Genomic DNA, 18510 nt, shown 5'->3' on the forward strand with positions numbered 1-18510 from the left:
AAAGTTCCATCTCAAATGAGCCTAAATCCCTCAGATGACAATTCCATGTAGTACAGCATGCTCTGCATTCCAGCTGTCTAATTTAAACAGCATGAGGAACTGTAAAGGAGCAACACATAAACACAACAACAAATATTTAATCCTAGAACAAACCATGTGTGTCTTGCAGCCTGACAGTCGTGGGGGTCCAAGGAGTTGGTGCTTAACAATGTACAAGGTCAGCACTCCAGGGAGGGAGTCCCTGCCTTACAACCCCCTTGGAATACACAGCAGAGGAGATGAAAGATTAGGAGAAAATAAAGCTAAACAGTGCTAATAGTCAGGAGAAAAAAATGCAGATGTAAGGTTATTAATCCAGCTGAGTGGCCAAAGTATAAAGAAATGTAAAATAATTAAACAAACCAAATGTTAACCTAAGCAAACCTAATCTCCTCTTGGGACTGGCGACATGAATCCTTTCTGCAAGAGGAGGGAGGAGAGGATCTGTAGTCTCACAAATAGAAACTGTGCACCAAAGTTATTTCAAATATGGTGTGAAAAAATACGAAAAGCAAATTATAAAAACATTCTTTATTAAACACATCCACTAATTATATCCAATATTGCACTCTCAAGGTGGTTTCCAGATAACTGTTGGAATATATTCCTTTTGGAATCTGATGACAAGCAAGGCTGTGTTACAATGACATATTCAGATAGCAGGAGTAGACCATCTGTCTAGACAATCTTTTGACTCAAAAGCAGTCCAAAGAAGCAAAACTGATTATACTGCTGCAAGTTATCAGCTCTGGGTTGCAGAGAGAGATGTGTTTCAAGAAGGTTTGAAACCAGAGAACTGAAAGGACAAGGCAATATTCATGGTGTAACAGCTGCAGGTAAAAGGAGGTGTGATGAGCAGATCATAAAGAAGAATCACACAGGAATCATTAGTGTAACAAAAGAACCCTAAGGAACCTAGAGAGGAGGTGGTGGTAGAAACAATACTGTGGAGCACAACTCCCAGATCTTTAAAAGCCATTATTCTCCACTCACTCCTATATTTTGTTTCTGTCTAAACCAGGACACAGATCATTCATACATCATATTTCTGATACTGTATTTACTGAACAATGATCCAACCCTCAGCTATGTTATCTGTGGGTAAAAACATGGTTTAAACAGAATTCATTCAACAGTTTCCCTGACAAATGCATTGTTATTTAATTGCCTGCATAGTCTGTGCTGTACAAGACATACAAATTGCAAAGGACACAATCAAAACCTTAGCAAGGTGTAGCAGAATTTAGATGCAAATAAATATTTTTGAACACAGTGACTCAGAGAAGCATGTGGGATCAAAGTGCCTCACGTACTACCAACTTCTTGTTCTCCTCTGAGTCAACAAACCAAGTTATTGACACCCACTGGAGCCCAGAGTCTCCTACTTCCAGAAGTTTCTAGGAGCCTTACCATGAGGTCTAACAGTCTGAGGCACAACAGTGAAATAAGAGCCTGGAGATCTCAGCAGGTGCTGAGTTCCTTGTGCATGTTCTCCCATAATGTCTCACACTATCAGACTGATTGTTTTAGGAATCTGGCTCTGCCATGGTCTCTGCAGGCTTTGAAACTGGCAGAAGGAGAAGTTTTTTCAGAGAGTTACAGAGATGTTACAGAAGGGTTTTGTTGGCCTTTTTCTTTTTAAAAGTATGTATGGGGACATTATTTTTTTTTGTCTCTGACCTTTTCAACAGATGATGACAGCTTGTAGAGAATTACTTTCTCTAGATGCTACAGGGCAAACAGAAGCAGCTAAAGATGAGTTCACCAGAACTGCACACCGTGAGTACTGGCTTATTCCAGTCAGTGCAGTCATCAAGACAAACAGGTTTTAAATGGCAGCACAACAGTGGTAGCATAACTAAACTGACTTAGCACATACTTTCCTCACTATTGCCAGGGTCCAAGCACCTCTGGAAACAGCTTCACTGTACAGCATTACTCATAAGCCTTTGGGAGGTCACACTGTTGTAATCCATGGATAATTCAGACAGATCCACAAACATGGCCATAGCTGCAGGTGTAGATTAAGGTCCTTTTGATTAATGCTATAGGCTGTCTGCATTAGTTGTGAAGCAGTCCTTCATTCCAGCACCATCAAGTGGTATTTGTAATAACTCTGGCTGTTGTTCAGGCTGTTTTCTGTTGGGAGTTTCAGTAGTGTTTAGTGGATAGGATTCCTTTGTCTCAGTACTCAGATGGCCTAAACATGTTAGACAAGAGTCTCTCATCTTGACAAAGTTCTGGTAAGTGCTTTCACTGGAAAAACAGTACAATACTGGGTCAGCAACACAGTTAAAAGTGGTTAACAGGAGAGAAATATGGTAAACATTAAATATTTTCTCAGCAAATGAGCAGTTGTTCTCCAACAAGCTACGAACTACAAGTAGGATGTGGTATGGTCCAAAGCAGACTAAAAATATGAAAACAGTGCTTGATACCAGTCTTTTAATTTGGATTTTCTTCTTCTTTTGGGTGCCAGGACTCTTGTGGACAACTCGTAAAATCCCACAGTAGGAGAAGGCCAGCAGAAAGAAGGGGAAAAGGAAGCCAGCAGAGAAGCGGTAGTAATTGACATTGTGCTCCCATTTCTTGATGGGATAATGCTCAAAGCACACCAAGTGGCTCTCAGCATCCATGCTGATCTCCCCGTGTGTGAAGACAAAGCAGCATGTGATGATTTCTTTGGCCCAGATGATGCAGCTCACAATGGCAGCAGCCCTCATGGTGCGAAAGTGCTGGAAGCGGAAGGGGTGCACCACGGCCAGGTAGCGGTCGATGGAGATGCAGCACAGGAAGCCCACGCTGATATAGATGTTCTCATACAGGATGATGCCACACACCTTGCACAGCAGCTCATCATAGGTCCAGTTGTCATGCTGTAAAGCATACTGAAGCCAAAAAGGCAAAGAAAATATGTACAGCAAGTCTGCTATAGTCAAATTGCAAAGGTAGATACCTAACTCATTTTTAGCCTTGATCTGTAAATAGCCATAGTACAGGGACAGGCAGTTAGCTGGCAAGCCTAATATGAACACAAATATGTACACCACAGGGGATAATGTCTCGTGGATTTCATGATTAATATTGCACTTCTCAGTCACATTCTCTGTGAAATTCACCATCTTCTACTTCTCCCTGTGTATCACTCATCAGGGTCCTGAGTGTAGGACTTAATTACATTCAGTTTTCATGTAGAGTTTATTTCTTCCACAAACCTTTCAGCTGAAGTGATTACTTGCTGCAGGATGTTAATAACCTGAAGATAAAACACAAGGAAATCTTTAGAAGGGATACAATTTTTAAATATATAGTACACTTTTCAGAAAGCTGCCTTATCCTAGCTCTAAATCTTTGATAAAGCTTGTTTGGGAAATCAAGATTCACATAACTCGTAGTACATAACAGAAAAGTGCCAGAAAATTATGTGACTCAGAATCACTAAGCAAGTTACAAATATTTGTTGTTTTAGCTTTGGAGGTATCTAAAATGTGAAGAAATATCATCTCTGGTTTACAGATGGGGCAGAAAAGCAGTAATCACTTTTGACTGCAATGGAAAAGGTGTCTCTGGTAAACCAGCAGTCCACAGAGACTTCCTCAGAGGATGTAGGGTGCACAAAACTCTTGATTATTAATTTCCATCTCTTAAATTTCCCCTTACATACAAGATACCATGTAATATCCAGTTCAATTAAGCAGGATGAAAAAAAAAAGGAATTTTTAGCACTTTCTCTTACAGTTACTTGTAAAAACAATCCTGAAAGCAAGCTGTCTTCTTCTGTTGGAAGGACATGGTGAAACTCTGGTACAGGGCATCTCCATAGTCTCAGTTCTAGAGGATATGCTATTAAATATTCCTTATTTGCCATCAGCTCCAAAACCCACACACTTATGACTGATTCATTTGTATTTTTCCTTTCATCTCCCTGAATATGGATGTAATTGTTTTCACCTGAAGAATCTGGTATAATCCAAACACATACCCACAGAAGCCATTGCTATGCTATGCTATACTTTACTGAACTGTACTATAACAATTTAATACACCAAAACCACTGCTGACAGTGGATTAGCACTCAGTTCTCCTAGGTCAAGCCTGGACCCAGCTCTCAGTGATGAAACCCTCAACTGAACCATGAAATAGCCCACCCAGCACTTTATCACCTCATGGTATATTCACATGGGCACAGATGCTCAGCACTGGAGAACAGCAGGGCAAACTGTGCCTAGTCTGAGGGGAATGCATGTTGTACCTGGTGGTGCAGAACAGGAAGACTGTATGTCTTTCAATCTCTCCTCAGAGGATTCAGGGATGTTGGGTACACCTTTGTAAGTTAACAATGTGTGCTCTTGTGTACTCCTTTCACAGCTTCAGGTACTATGGATTCAAAAGAAGCCCTATCCAAAGATAAGGCTTTGCTGCTTTGTCCTGTTTGCTATGCTAATTTGCATTTTTGTCATCATCTTCTGTCCCATCTAGGAACATAAAATTTCTTCCAAGGCAATGCTTACAAAAACATGACCACTCTACAGTAAAATTACTGTCAGCTTTAGCATTTGAGGATGTTACTGCCAAATAATTTTTTTCAATACATGTGAGTTTTCTTTAAAATAATGATAGATAGGCTTTATTCTGGTAGAACCTGAAAAAAAGTCATTTGCTTTAAGCCAGAAAAGAATTGCCTGGCTGAAATAAGTGATCAAACCTGCAAAGAATTTAATTTTTTAGCTTCAACCAGCATAGTTCCACAGAATTTATGGCAAACATACACAAATAAGAATTGGGATATGAATTTCATCCCTTTACTTTTACTTTTGCTTTCCAACAGACGGAACATCAGTCCTGGTTTTGGTGGAAATATCCTTGAGAGCTCAGAAACTCTCAGTCATGAAACAACAGGCCAAGGTAAGTTCATCTCCCTCAAAACTTTCAACTCCACTGTCCAGTGCAATTTGTGTGAAAGACTGCTCAAGTCTGGCACTCTGCTCTCCTCCACCTCTCAGACTCAACAGCTCCTTTGGGGTTTAAGAGACTCACACTCCCCACTGTGGCTGTCACAATAGTTAGAGCTCATTTATCAAGCTCAGCAGGAGAAATGCTGTGAGGGGACCCAGGCACAGGTACCTGTGCTTCAGTTTGAAGTTTGCTCCAGGAGATTGCCATAACCTTCCCCTGGAATAAACATGACAATGTTAGTAGTGCTGACGTACAGCAGAAATCAATCACTAAAGTTAAGTACAAATTTCCCCAAACACTGATACCTAGGAGCCATTAGCTCCCCTGTAACAATATGCAATTTCTCCAAGGCTTCATAACCATCACATATCTCTTCCATCTGCAGACAAGGGCAGTGCACAGAATCTTTGCTGAGGCAGGTTTGATAACCTTCTTACCCCAACCCACCTTTTCAATCCAGAGCTCCAGGCCTGAGCTTGTATTTCATAGCATTTCTGTATAATGATTTGGCGACTTTTACATGTAAGGGTTTGCCTGACATGATGATTGGCACACCTTAGTTATTCTCTAAAATACCTAAAATCTGAGACCTGCCATCATATCTACCAGCACAGTGCCCAGCCAGTGTCCAGCTCCTGTCAATAGGGCCAAATAGTAATTAAAAAGTTGTTGACAGTTTTAAAAATTCAGAACTATCTTTATATGTCTAGCACTGAGTTTCACTCAGTGTTACCCAGTGAGTCATTATGGATCACAGTATGAGGAAAAGCAGATGTACTCTACAGCTGCAGTGGTTTTTGAAAATGTTTCTTTTCCTCTAAGAACTCTAAATGTTTTTATCAAATTTTGTTTTCATACAGAGAATATAATTTTCTGTAATAAGTAAATTCATTTCTGCTTAGTTTAAAAGCCTTGCCAGAATGCAGAATGTGAAGGAGGCAGCAAAAGCCTTATTGATACAATATTATGGTAATATAATATACACTTATGATTACAGCAACATTTCCTGCTCCTGGAGGAAAGGCTGGATTGGGCTGTTCAAAGGGGCAGGAAGAGAAGGTTGGCTGTAACAAATCTCTTCGCCTTGTGCTATCAGTCCCTCCTCCGTTTCAAAGATGGGGATGAAAAAGAAAGATCCAGATTCTTGTGCAACAGCTGTTCTGGTCAGTGGCAACAGTGAGCCAGGAAATCCTTCCCTTGTTTCGGCCTCCTCAGTGTGTGGGCTCTGGGCTGCCTTTGTAGCCTTTGACCACTCATGCCTGGCTAAGGACAGACTCAGCAGCCAAATGGAAATACAGAGGCAGTTCAACTTTTCCCCAGCACCAGGCACACTAAATATAGCTCTGCAACAGCCAGGGAGTGAAACTGTAGGATTTTCTCAACAAACCTGGTATCAAAGGAATGCACTGGCAGGTTTAAACAAATGGGTGTGCAAGAGCCCACTCTGTTATTAAGAAGATGTGACACAATACTTTACAAGCTGTCTGAAAAAGTGGAACATGAAGGAAAGGTGATGCAGGATATAGAAGAGAAAAGACAAATAGCTCTTATTACTTATTGGCCACTTCTGTAAAGAGGGAAGAGAAAAATTTTAAAAGTTGCTCTATGAAAAACTTCTGGGGTGCAGACAATCATTAAGCTGAAAGCAGTAATGAACAGGAACACACAGTCATTTCTTTTAGACAGCTTTAATATGGATATAGTGCAGCTGTGTGACTTTTTTTTATCATAGTTTATGTAACACCTTCAGTATCACGAGTCTGCAGTCATTTCCAGGCAATATTTCTCTCTTCTATATGCCCACATCTTTTAGATGATACCCATCTAAGCCTAAGCTTGGCAATAAATTAGAAGACTCTCTTCATCTACATGAGCTCCAAACAATTCTCTTGTTCCTGGATTAGAAACAAAGCCAAGGATCCCAGAGCTTCAGAAAGCCTCGCTTTTTCATGGTTTAAACAAGCCAACTTTATTATTCACTGGAGAGTTCAACAACAGTTCTTTTCTTTCCCAACTCCTGTGTGCCTTAGCTGTTAAACAAACACAACTTGCCCCTGCACCATGAATGATGGGGCAGCTCACATGCCAAGTGCTGCCTGCTGGCAATGCCACAGGAAGCAGCCAGAGCCACTGGCAGCAACAGCCTCTTCACCTTGGACCAAGTAGTAGCATGGAGCCCAGGTGGGTCTTTTCAGTTTCAGTGAACACTGCTACAATTTTCATTGTAAGAAATCTGTCTGCAACTAGGCCTACATAATTTTGGCAGAGACAAATGTGGCTGAACCAAAGAATTTCCTTGCTGGAATTTGCAACCGTTGTGCACCCAGATTGTCTCATCCACAAAGCACCCACTTCCATTAACAGGGAGTGTAGCATCCTTGTGTGCCTGCATGGTCTCTTGCTATGTAATCTGTCCTTGCACCTGTCATACGGTGCAGAGAGGCCTGAGACACTTGGCTGCCATTGCAGGACTTCAACTGTCCTGCAAATCTTGGAATCAGAAACCCGGGGTGCTTTCAGTTTAGGATTTGGTTCAGGTCATTATCTACACAAACACCAGCCCTAAAATTCACATGCTAAGCTTCCTTCAACATTTACAGGTTTGTCAGATTGTTTGATCCTGTTTCACAAAACCTGGAAGCACAAGGTCAGATAAGAAGGCAGGGAAGCGATGAGCAGCAGAAAAGATGAGGGACTGGTCAAACAACATAAAATAGGAAGGAAAGGCATAATACCCTTAGAGCAACTTTGAGGGAAAAAAGAAATAGAGGAAAGCAGAAATTTGGGTGCACCACCAAGAATGAAGAAAGAGCACAATGATATTTGGGTTTAATCGGAACAATTATGATGGATCTGTTGGAGCACAGAAACAAGACAAGAGGGGTGGAGCACTTCTCCTACGAAGAAAGGATGAGAAATTTGGAGTAGTTCAGCCTGGAGAAGAGAAGGCTCTGGAAAAACCTTGTTGCAGCCTTGCAGTACCTAAAGGGGACTTACAAGAAACATCGGGACAGACTTTTTAATCAGGACTTGTAGCAACAGGACAAGGGGCAATGGTTCTAAACTACAAGAGGGTAGAGTCAGACTACATACAAGGATGAATATTTTTATGATGAGGGTGATAAAACATTAGCCCAGGTTGCCCAGAGAAGTGATGGATGCCCCAACCCTGGAAACATTCAGGGTCAGGTTTGATGGGGCTCTGAGCAACCTGGTCTAGTTGAAGATGCCCCTGCTCATTGCAGGACTAGAGGGCCTTTAAAGGCCCCTTCCAAACTAGACCATTCTGATTCTAGAAGGATATCAAGTAGAAAGAACCATTAAAAGCAATGAAAGATGTACATATGAAGCACAAACACAAATATATATATTTATTTTTATAATATAGAATTTAGATAATATAATCTATAATAATAATATCATAATATATCATAATAGTGTCTATATTATATACTATATAATATGTATAACATGTATTATATATGTTATATAATTTTATATATTCTATATATAAAATAGAATTTATATGTTTATATGGTATATGAGTATATTTGTATATATATTTATATAAAGATAGCTGAAATATTTACTGTTGGGTTTTATTCCGGTCTTTAGAAACAGAATTGTTAACCAGCATCTAACAAAATTATTTTTAACAATAGGATGGGGGCATAGAGGAGAACAGATCAGCAAAGGCTAACAGATATTTTAAAAAACTATGTGCACTCCAGGGAATTTAGTTACAGCAATTTGTGAATTATTGCTGGTAATGTTTCAGAAATTATGACAAACTAGGGTGAAACAGACATAACCCAATGTTTTGTGAAAAAGAGGAGTCAAATTGAGCTTCTAAACCAAAGTAATTTACATCTATGCAAAATCTATTCAGTGTTTGTAACTTGCAAGTGGATTTTTCTAATGTGAACCTCTGACTATAATAATTATTACTCTGTATATCTGTTTCAGGTGAAGGGAACTGTAAAAATGTTCTGTAAATTACAAATTACTTTTGCCATTAACAGATGACTGGTCTGATAAACCTATTATCAAAGAAGGAAGTCAGCAACATTTTTTTCAGAAGCCACATAAACAAAAGACTAATTAGTCATCAATGTCCAATTTTTCCTAACACGGACATGCAATTTTTTACAGTTTTGAGTAAATAATTCCATTTGCTCCATCTTTTGATATTTTGAGAATTCCGTGTTCTATTTCTATACCTTTCCCTTTCAGGTTTTTATGACTTTGGGCTTCTTTGTTTATGCCTGCACTTATAAAGGGCAACTTGAGAAGAAGGGCAAGGGAGGCAAGTGGGATAATTAGCACAGTTAGTCCAATATCATAGAATCACAGAATGGTTTGGGGTGCAAGGGACCTTAAAAATCATCTAGCTCCAACCATGGGCAGGAACAGCTTCCACTAGACCAGGTTGCTCAAAGCCCCATCCAGCCTGGCCTTTAACACTTAGGGATGGGGCATCCACAGCTTCTCTGGGAAACCTCTTTCAGTGCCTCAACACCGCACAGTAAAGAATTTCTTCTTCCTGCTATCTAATCTAAACCTACTCTTGTTTAGTTTGAAGCCATACTCTCTTGTCCTATCACCGCATGCCCTTGTAAAATGTCTTCCACCATCTTTCTTCCAGGCTCCCTCCAGGTACTGCAAGGCAGCAATTAGGTCGCCCTGGAGCCCCCTCTTCTCCAGGCTGGAAAATCCCAATTCTCTCAGCCTTTCCTCACAGGACAGGTGCCCCATCCCTCTGATCACCTTGGAGACCCTCCTCTGGACTTGTTCCAATAGGTCCACATCCTTCCTGTGCTGGGACCCCAGAGCTGGATGCAGCACTGCAGGTGGGGTCTCACCAGAGCACATACTTGGCTCTCTGGGCTCCAAGTGTTCCTGTCCAGCCTCTCACCCACCAGCACCACCAGGTCCTTCTCAGCAGAGCTGCTCTGATCTGTTCATCCTCCAGCCTGTGTTGATACCAGGGGCTGCCCCAATCCAGGTGCAGCACCTTGAACTTGGTCTTGTTAAACCTCCTGAGATTCCCATGCACTCACTTCTTGAGCTTGTCCACGTCCCTCTGGATGGCTTCCATCCTTCAGGTGCATCACTCCTCTCTTTGGCGTCATCTACAAATCTACAAATCTGCTGAGGCTGCACTCAATTCCTTCATCTATGTCATTAATGAAAATGCTAAATAAAACTGGTCCCAGTCTGGATCCCTGAGGGATACCACTTGTCACTGAGGTCCTTTAGGACTCTGAGACATTGACCATGACCCTCTGCATGCAAGTGTTCCACCAATTACTTATGCATCTAACAGTCCACCCATCAAATCCATCTCTCTCCAATTTAGAGAGAAGGATGTTGTGAGGAACCATGTCAAAGGCTCTAGAGAAGTCCAGATAAATGACATCTCTGACCCTTCCCTCACCCACTGATGAGGTCACTCCATCATAGAAGGCCATAGGCTGATGAGGCAGGACTTGCCCTTGGTAAAGCTCTGCTGGCTGTCCCAAATCACCTCCCTGTCCCTGATGTGCCCTAGCAGACTGTCTGTTCTGTGATCCTCCTTAGGAGGGTCTGTCCTGTGATCCTCCCCAGACACAGAGGTGATGCTAACACATGGGTAGTACCCAGGGTTTGCCATTCATCCTTTTAAAAGATGGGTACAATGGTTCTGTTTTTCCAGTCACCTGGGAGTTCTGACTGCCATGACTTCTCAAGCATCATGGACAGTAGCTTGGCAAATACATCTGCCTGTTCCCTCACTCTATCTCACATTACTACTTATTCTTTATCTAGGATTAGGGTCTTTTTACCTCGTGTGAGGTCTGAACAACTGGTTGAGCACAAGAAAGTGCTGAAAAAAAAAAATCTTTGGAAAATCCCTATTTATGGTAATAAGAAGTTCATGCAATGTGTAATTTCAGGCAAGCAGTCCAAGTAGTATCAGGGAGGTGAATCACAGCTGAAATTAGTCATGCTATAGCTGCCTCACAGCTTTAAAAAATGACCCTCATTTGCCCCCCACTTCCTGCTGTTAAAGATCAATGAAGTGGACGACATGACCCTCCAAGTATTTCACTGCTGAGTTGCTATGACTAGATCCTACCCACAGGGCACATGTTGGAGCTTCGTGTATGACTTGCTCAAGTACAGAAGAGTGGGTGGAGAAAAACACATCACACCACTTCCTGCAGACATCTTAAATCACTCTATTACTCAGAGAAAAAACTCCAAATCTTCCTTTCCCCTGAAATAAAATCTCAACCAAATCAGTGTCCCTCTCCCTCACAATCCTCCTTGACAAAAGCCAAAAATCCATCCTGCCTCTGTTGAAGAAGCAGCAGGCAAGTAATAATCAGACACAGACAACAGAACTGCTGATAATTCCAAACTTGTACACTGATCCTTATTGAACAGGACAATGCAAGAAAAGCCAAGATTACACAGGTCTTGCTTATTAGAAGCCACAAAAGCCATGATCAACATACAATATTAGTAAGGAACAATGACTAGAACAACTGTTGTAGCCTAGGATTGAGATATAGGAACTTCACCCTTCTGAGTTAAATGAGCTCTGATTCATTTTACCATTTACAGCCTGGGGGAAAATCATCCTTCTGAATCATTTTCCTAAACTGTATTATTGCCTCTTTTGTTGCTGCAGTCTGCTCTGACAACAGCACAGTGCTACATCAGGCAATGCTAGATATCTTGCACTGAAGTCAGTGACTTCAGGTTGAATTCATATCTGTATTGCATTCCAATGACTTTTGCCTTTCTTGGATTGCCAGTGTGTCCCTGTAGCCCCAGGACTGCCACATAAGCCCCTGTTTCAGAGTCACTACCCAAAGGGAGCAATGGGAGTCACCCACAGATTTCTCTGCTGCCTGACCATGAACCATCCATTTACATACCATGGGCCACAGCACACTGCCAGCACCCCATCCTGGGCAGAGCACCCCATCCTGGCCAGTGCACCCCATCCTGGCCAGTGCACCCCATCCTGGCCAGCGCACAACAAGTCTGAGTGAAGAACTGGCTGTCAGCCTCTACCTTGAGTGTATTGAGATCAATTTGCTCTCTGTACCCACATGCTCACCCAGAAAGAGAATGGAATGCCAGTAACATGCATGGCAGTCCTTTCTGTCAAGCTTCCCCAGCTTCACTCAAGGGAAAACTTGTTCAAAAACTGGCAAATCAGAGAATGAAGCAGGGACCAAATTATCTTTCTGCTTGCATCTTTTGTAATGCCACTCTGAACCCAAGGACCAGAACATCATACCCTCCAAACAAAACTATCTCATTAACTAAAAGTCATTTGGAAAGCAACCAAACACCCATCTATACAATTTTTTCTCCTTGTTTGCTGAAAATTCAATGGACAGCACTTATTGCACAGTGCTGCTGATAAGCTTGGGACATCCATAATCAATGCCTGACTAATAGCACTTGACAACCAGCAAAGGCTGTCTGATAGAAAAATTGCTGGGTCTAACTGAAATGTGGTTGAAACTCTGGCATGTCTAAAGAGATTGAGCAGATCTCCCGTTTAAGGAGAATGTTTGCATTTTCATTATTTCATGCATCAGCAAATAATGATACATTCAATAAAGTAATCTCTTTTTAAAATGCCATTTTCTGCATATATGATTCAGTATATGATTCATTTCATTTGTTAAAGCAAAAGTTTTAACACATGCTAAAATGAAAAGCTGCTTATAGTATTTGAAGACTTTTCCCTTCCACTCCTCATTTTTCAACTTAATTATTTTTCCTCTGTTTGGATTTATCTTAATCAAAGATAATAAATTCATCATGGGATAGGAGCCTGTTCAACTGAAGCACTTAACACTGTGTGCACTGTTGCCTCTAAAAAACGAAAATCATTCTTTTGTGCCTTTGTACGGTTTGTGTTTCCAGCTTACACTGATCACCATTGTGCACTTCAGGCATGTTTCTGTTCTAGATCCAATTCTTCCTAGTCTAGCACACCATCCGCCCTTCCACGCACTTCTGTTTAGCTAAGCTCATTTCCTTTTAGGCTCAATTGAGTCTTTTTGGCTCTTGTGTTTCTGTATTTCTCCCTTGGATACAGAATTGGAGGGGTGGTGTGTGGGGTGCATTATGCATGTGTGTGCATATTTGTGCATGTCTTCAGAGTCCCCATCTAGTTGGTAGAAACATTACTATATCATCCCTTATTGCTATCTTTAATTAAATTTCTTCTCTTTTTTTCAGTTTCCCTTCTGGAGGTTAACCAAGTTTCCTGTAGAACTGAGTCAATATTCACATGGAAGACATGTTCCTCCATTGTTATTTCTCAGTGTTCTCACGAGAAGCAGTGTGCCTTGCAGAAGGTTTTCCTCTGTGCTCTTTGCCTTGTTGCTGTTCTTGCTCCCTGGATGACTATTGAAATTGTCAGTGCTTTTCTTTTTCATTTGAGGGTACAGGACTCCAACAACCTAGTTCCCAGTGGATTAATCACCTTAAATAAAGTGCTGGCATCTGTATCTGCAGGTTTGCTTACATTACCATTTCCTGATTTTCCATTTCTGGATAAAAGAGGTTCAACATGAAAACTGAGAAAAATAGTTGGAGAGGCATGACCTCATAGAAATGCAACCCACCCCCTCCCCCTTCTTTAATCGTATCAAAGAAGCAATTCACAGCAAAAACAACAACCTTGCTGTAAAACATTCAGACTTCCAAACATGCTTCTGACCAGAGAAAAGGGAGAGAATCAAATGCTTGTTACAGGGGAGTTCTGATGAGCTCATGAGGAGATGGAAAAGCTGGCACAGGAGATGTGAGATTCCAAATTGAGAGCTGTACAGAAATCCAGGTCCTGCTTTGGGGTGGAGGTGTAAAAGCAGCTCTGAAATTTGGACATAAGTTCAAATTCCAAATAATAATATTCTGACACGATAGTCTCAGGGATATTAGTTTAAGCCTCTTGTAAGTTTAAAAGACAATTGCTATTTTAAAAGCTATGTCTGAACAGTTCTTAAACATGGAGCATAAACCAGATTCACCCTCTAATTAGATGTGAGTAGACACTAAATCATTATCCATCACAGAGAAAAAGCTCTCCTTCCTTGGCAGAAGGAACATGAAATGTTTCCAGATATAAAATGAAAACATTCTAATGGTTACTAAAATACTGAGTTAAAAGAAAGGCAAACCAAGAGATCTCAGAAATATTTCCATTCTTCCCTACTGATATTTTAGCATTTTATTCAGGTGTCATTAAAGTGACTGAACTTTGAGAGTTCAATTACATTTGCTTTTGTAATTAATTTGTTTTTTAGCTCCCCTTCCTCTGTCGGCAACTAAACCTCTCTTCAAGGCTTTGTGTCTTTACTGCTGGCCCATAGGACACAAGAAGAGAAAGGAAGCTTGAAGCCTTGCTGACTAAAGCAACAGTGTCCAGAAAGGAAAGTCCAGGCTCACCCCAGCAGCACCAGCTGTCTGTAGCAATATCTACATGGAGAATGTCAGGAGAACAGCTCCTGTGGAGCAGCAGGAACAGCAGCAGAGTGCCCTCTCTGTTACATGTAGGTCAGATCAGGTTTGCATATCTATTCAATTCTGGCATGGTGACAGATCTGAGCCTAAGCAATCCCAGATCAAACTCCAAGACAACCCAGCTAGAAAGGAGTTTGTTGCCACAGAAACAAATTTATGGCAAGAGGGCTCCATGGAGAGGAACAGAGCATATACCTTCAGGTGAGCCTGTTTCTCACTCTCCCTCTAACAGGGTTTTAAACCTATTTTCCACTCTTTTTCTCTTTTTCAGAAAAATTAGCTACAGCTTCCAGACAAAGTGCCTAAAAAGCTCTTCTTTTCCTACCCTATTAACAGAGTTCAGAATGTGTTTCTAGTGAAGAAAAAGTGTTACAGTGGATGTATCCCTTAGAGAATAAACTGCAATGTTTTTCTTAGCTGCTGTTGCTTACTAATACCTTTAGTTAAAATTATTGGTCAGTTTCTTCTAAACATTAAAGCTGTTCTGTGTCTTTTCAAAAACAAGTGCCACCAGCTGTCAGGGTCAGCAGCTCTGCAAATGCTTCAGCTGGCAGAATAATTCATAACAAGCAATAATAGCACCCAGAATAAGCTTTATAGAAAAACCAAACATATTAGAAGAGACAAACAGCTAGTTATAAGGTAATGAGCCTCACAAGGCTGCCGTGTCTGGACTTCTCTTTCCACAGTTCTTCCCTTACAAATAATTACCAAGTTGTCTAAATGTCCTCATGAGGGGACATAACTTTCTTCAGTTACCACCACACTGACACAATACAGCCATCAGCAGTGAAGCCCCAGGGCACCATGAATGCACCCTCAGGTCAGGACTAGAAAAACTGGAAGGGAAGAAATTTTCTTCTCCGTGCACTACTCACTGGGGTGCCATGAAAACTCACATTTAGAGCATCAGCTGGTTAATCTGAGTGACACCATCCACAAGGCTGGTTAGAGGAGGAAAATTTACTTTAATGCCCCCACCCTTGAACACCTGGCCCTGTGCAACTGTGCTCAGCCACAGGAAGAGGCTTCCTGTCTGTCTGACCTCACAAGCAGCCTCAGGCTCATCCTAATCAATGACATCTAGTACAATGACCCCTGTGTACCCCTAGCTCTGCAGAGACTCACTTCCCTCCCTTCTCTTCCCTTTCCCCATATCCCACTTCTCTCTTTTCCGGCTGCTATAAGATTGCTTACAGTCCTCAGATCCAGAGCAAAGGGAGCCAATTTTTGTCCACCAACCACAAAGTGAAATAAATACCTCTCACTGAAGGTGTCAAGTGAAACAAGTTTTTTAAATGAGATATTGGAACAACCAAATCTTTCTTCATTTAAAACTGTGATATTCAAATCACAATGCTGTGATATAGACATTTTCACCTCTTTGTCACAGAACAACATATTTGTCTGATCCTATAAACCCAACATTTTCTTACAGTATTCTTCCCAGACCCTGTAAAGACTTTTAAAACTTTGGGCATGTACTTTCCATGTTATCATCTTACCTACAGCTGTATAGCACTGAATGTTAAATAAACTGGAAACAGCATTCTTCTGCCTCTTTGGTCATGTAACAGAAAGGCTTTACAGGGGCATGTGCAGGAGCAGCCTGATATGGGGGAACAACAACATAGCAGCAGCAAGATGGGGAGGCAGAAAGGATTGGGGAGAAAAATTTGTTTCCTCAAAGAAGAAATGAAAGAGTGGGTGTTAAATACACAGGATTCACTTCCTTTTACTAGCTTGTCAAATAAAGAAAACTTGAAAGAAGTGGTTAGACACTCTGCTCTTCTGGGACCAGTGTGAATGCAGGGTGCTAATGTGGAAAAAGTCACAGTGGGTACTGACTAACAGTCTGCTCAGAAAGTCCCATAACGCTCACAGTGACACTGTCACATCTTGTGAGCCAATGTGCAGCCATTTTGACTTACTTTACGGTTAAGTTCCCTTATATTTTTATTAATATCTGTATGTGTTTTGAACCCAACAGGACAAGCTGTTATATTTTCTAAACTCTATTTCTCAGCTTTCCCCCCATGCAACACACAAAAGAAGAAAGCATCATCCAGTGAATTGCTTTTCTTGTTTCTTTACAAAGACTGACAAGAATAGGAAAAACGTTCATATAACAAGGACAAGCTACAGTCATGAACAAAAGTTTTTTATCCTATTGAAAAAAAAGAATAATTTCTCACCTGATGGATTTCACTTCTCTAAACAAGCCCTCACATTTCAAGTTTTCCAAGCCAGATTCTGAACAGCAGGGAGAAAAGTGGTTTGGTGTTTGGAAAATATAGTAATGACATACATTTGGGTTACAAAGACAAAACTATATAGGTGTACACAGAGCACCCACACATCAAGGTATGGAGCTCAGCAGTTTCATGTTAGGTGTAACTTTTGGCTTGTGTTCTCAGGGGAAATAAAGTCACTTACGAGTCCTTCAAAATATCTTGTATCTATTCAACTTACACAGTACTAGTAAGTGCTCTGAAAATTACTCCAGGAACTTGTCTACAGGCTACTTCTCTGATTACTTGCTACAAACAGTTTCTCAGTTTATCTTAACAATTTCCTTTCACCAATAAAACTTGAACATTCAACTCTCCTTGTGCCTAACTGGAACTCAAGAAAATTTTTTTATTCAAAGTTCTTGTTAGTAGGAACTTTGCCAAGGAAAATAATTTTGAAGTTGTGAATTTTTTTGGACACATTGCTTTGATTGAGTCCTTGGAGCACCTCGTTGCTTTGTTTTAACAACTCAGCTAGAAAACACTCACCACCTCTCCAGGGCTGAGACCTGCTCAGTGATGGAAAATTAATTTGCTTTCAAGAATGAATAGATAAAAATGAAACTCACCTGTTAGCAGAGTTTATGCAAAGAGGTTTTGCCTGCAATGTGAAGAGCACAAAACTTCCCTTCTCCTCACTCCTGCTCAGGCTGCTGGTGAAGCTTGTCCTCCACCCAGCTGTGAGCAAGCCTGTCCGTGAAACAGCGCAGGAAAGGAGGAGGAGATTGTGTTTCAGCTCCCGTGCTCTTTATGGTTCATCTGAGAAGGAGTCAGCCCAGCCCAGCCCAGCCCTCTCCTCCCTCACCCACTCATTCATAAGAGACAGAGAGGAGAGTGCCAAAAGCAGGCACTGCATACAGAGACTGCAAAGTACGAGTGGTGCTCCCAGCCATCCCCACCGGCACACAATGGCCAGCAGAGAGCTGCACTGTGATCACAGCAGCTGCTGGTGCAGAGGCCAAATCCAGCTGCTTCCAGTTTATCTAAACACACCCAGATGTTGCCTCATGCAGGCTATTGAAAAGTATACAGAGTGTTAGTGTTGTTATTAGTATCATTTAGAGGAACTTGTTTCTAGAGCTCGAGGAAATCAGTCCATTACATTCAAACACAGCAGAAGGTGATCACTGCACAAGGAAGTATCTCCTCTCACTGTGAAAGAGCAAGGGCTCTGAGGAGGGGGCAGTGCCTTCCTCTCTTGTCTACACAGACAGACAGACTGCAGAGGCTCAAACAGACTGAAGGGCTTGCCCAAGGTCATCCAGGAAGGGTGTAGCAGATGAAAAAGCTGACCTCCTGCTAACTCACACCCCTACTCCCACAGCAGGGAAAGCTGCACTGTGGGATATGTTTAAATTGTCTCACTCAAACTGAAACATACTTTTAAAAACACGGATAAATACAAATTACACTATTGAAGCTGGAAACGAAAGCTGTTACAAGCTCAGGCTCTAAATTGGTGTGTAACTCACCTGATGCAGGGCTCTGCCATGCAGCTGTAGGGACACCAGTGGCACTGCATGGTCAGAGCAGCACCCAGCCAGAGCTCCCTTCTGCTCACTGCAATGGGCAACAGTGCTCTGAGGACAGTCAGACACAGAGTCTGGAAACAGAATCTTGTACAGGCAACTCCAAGACGTGTTGTCCATGTCCAACCTGGCGGAAAGCAGAGTGACATAAGCACAGA

At 41.5% G+C, this 18510-nt stretch overlaps 1 protein-coding gene across 1 annotated transcript; it reads right to left on the minus strand.

Moving 5' to 3' along the window:
• Positions 1–1698: 1698 nt before the first annotated feature.
• Positions 1699–17547, minus strand: GPR68 (G protein-coupled receptor 68). Its single transcript, XM_005417837.2, has 2 exons — positions 17393–17547; positions 1699–3295 (listed from the first exon to the last, which is right to left on the minus strand). The coding sequence occupies exon 2, from the start codon at positions 3159–3161 to the stop codon at positions 2085–2087; it is 1077 nt and encodes a 358-aa protein (XP_005417894.1). The 5' UTR covers positions 3162–3295; positions 17393–17547; the 3' UTR covers positions 1699–2084.
• Between the last annotated feature and the right edge of the window lie 963 nt (positions 17548–18510).

Source organism: Geospiza fortis, unplaced genomic scaffold (assembly GCF_000277835.1).
Source record: "Geospiza fortis unplaced genomic scaffold, GeoFor_1.0 scaffold23, whole genome shotgun sequence".
Lineage (NCBI taxonomy): Eukaryota > Metazoa > Chordata > Aves > Passeriformes > Thraupidae > Geospiza > Geospiza fortis.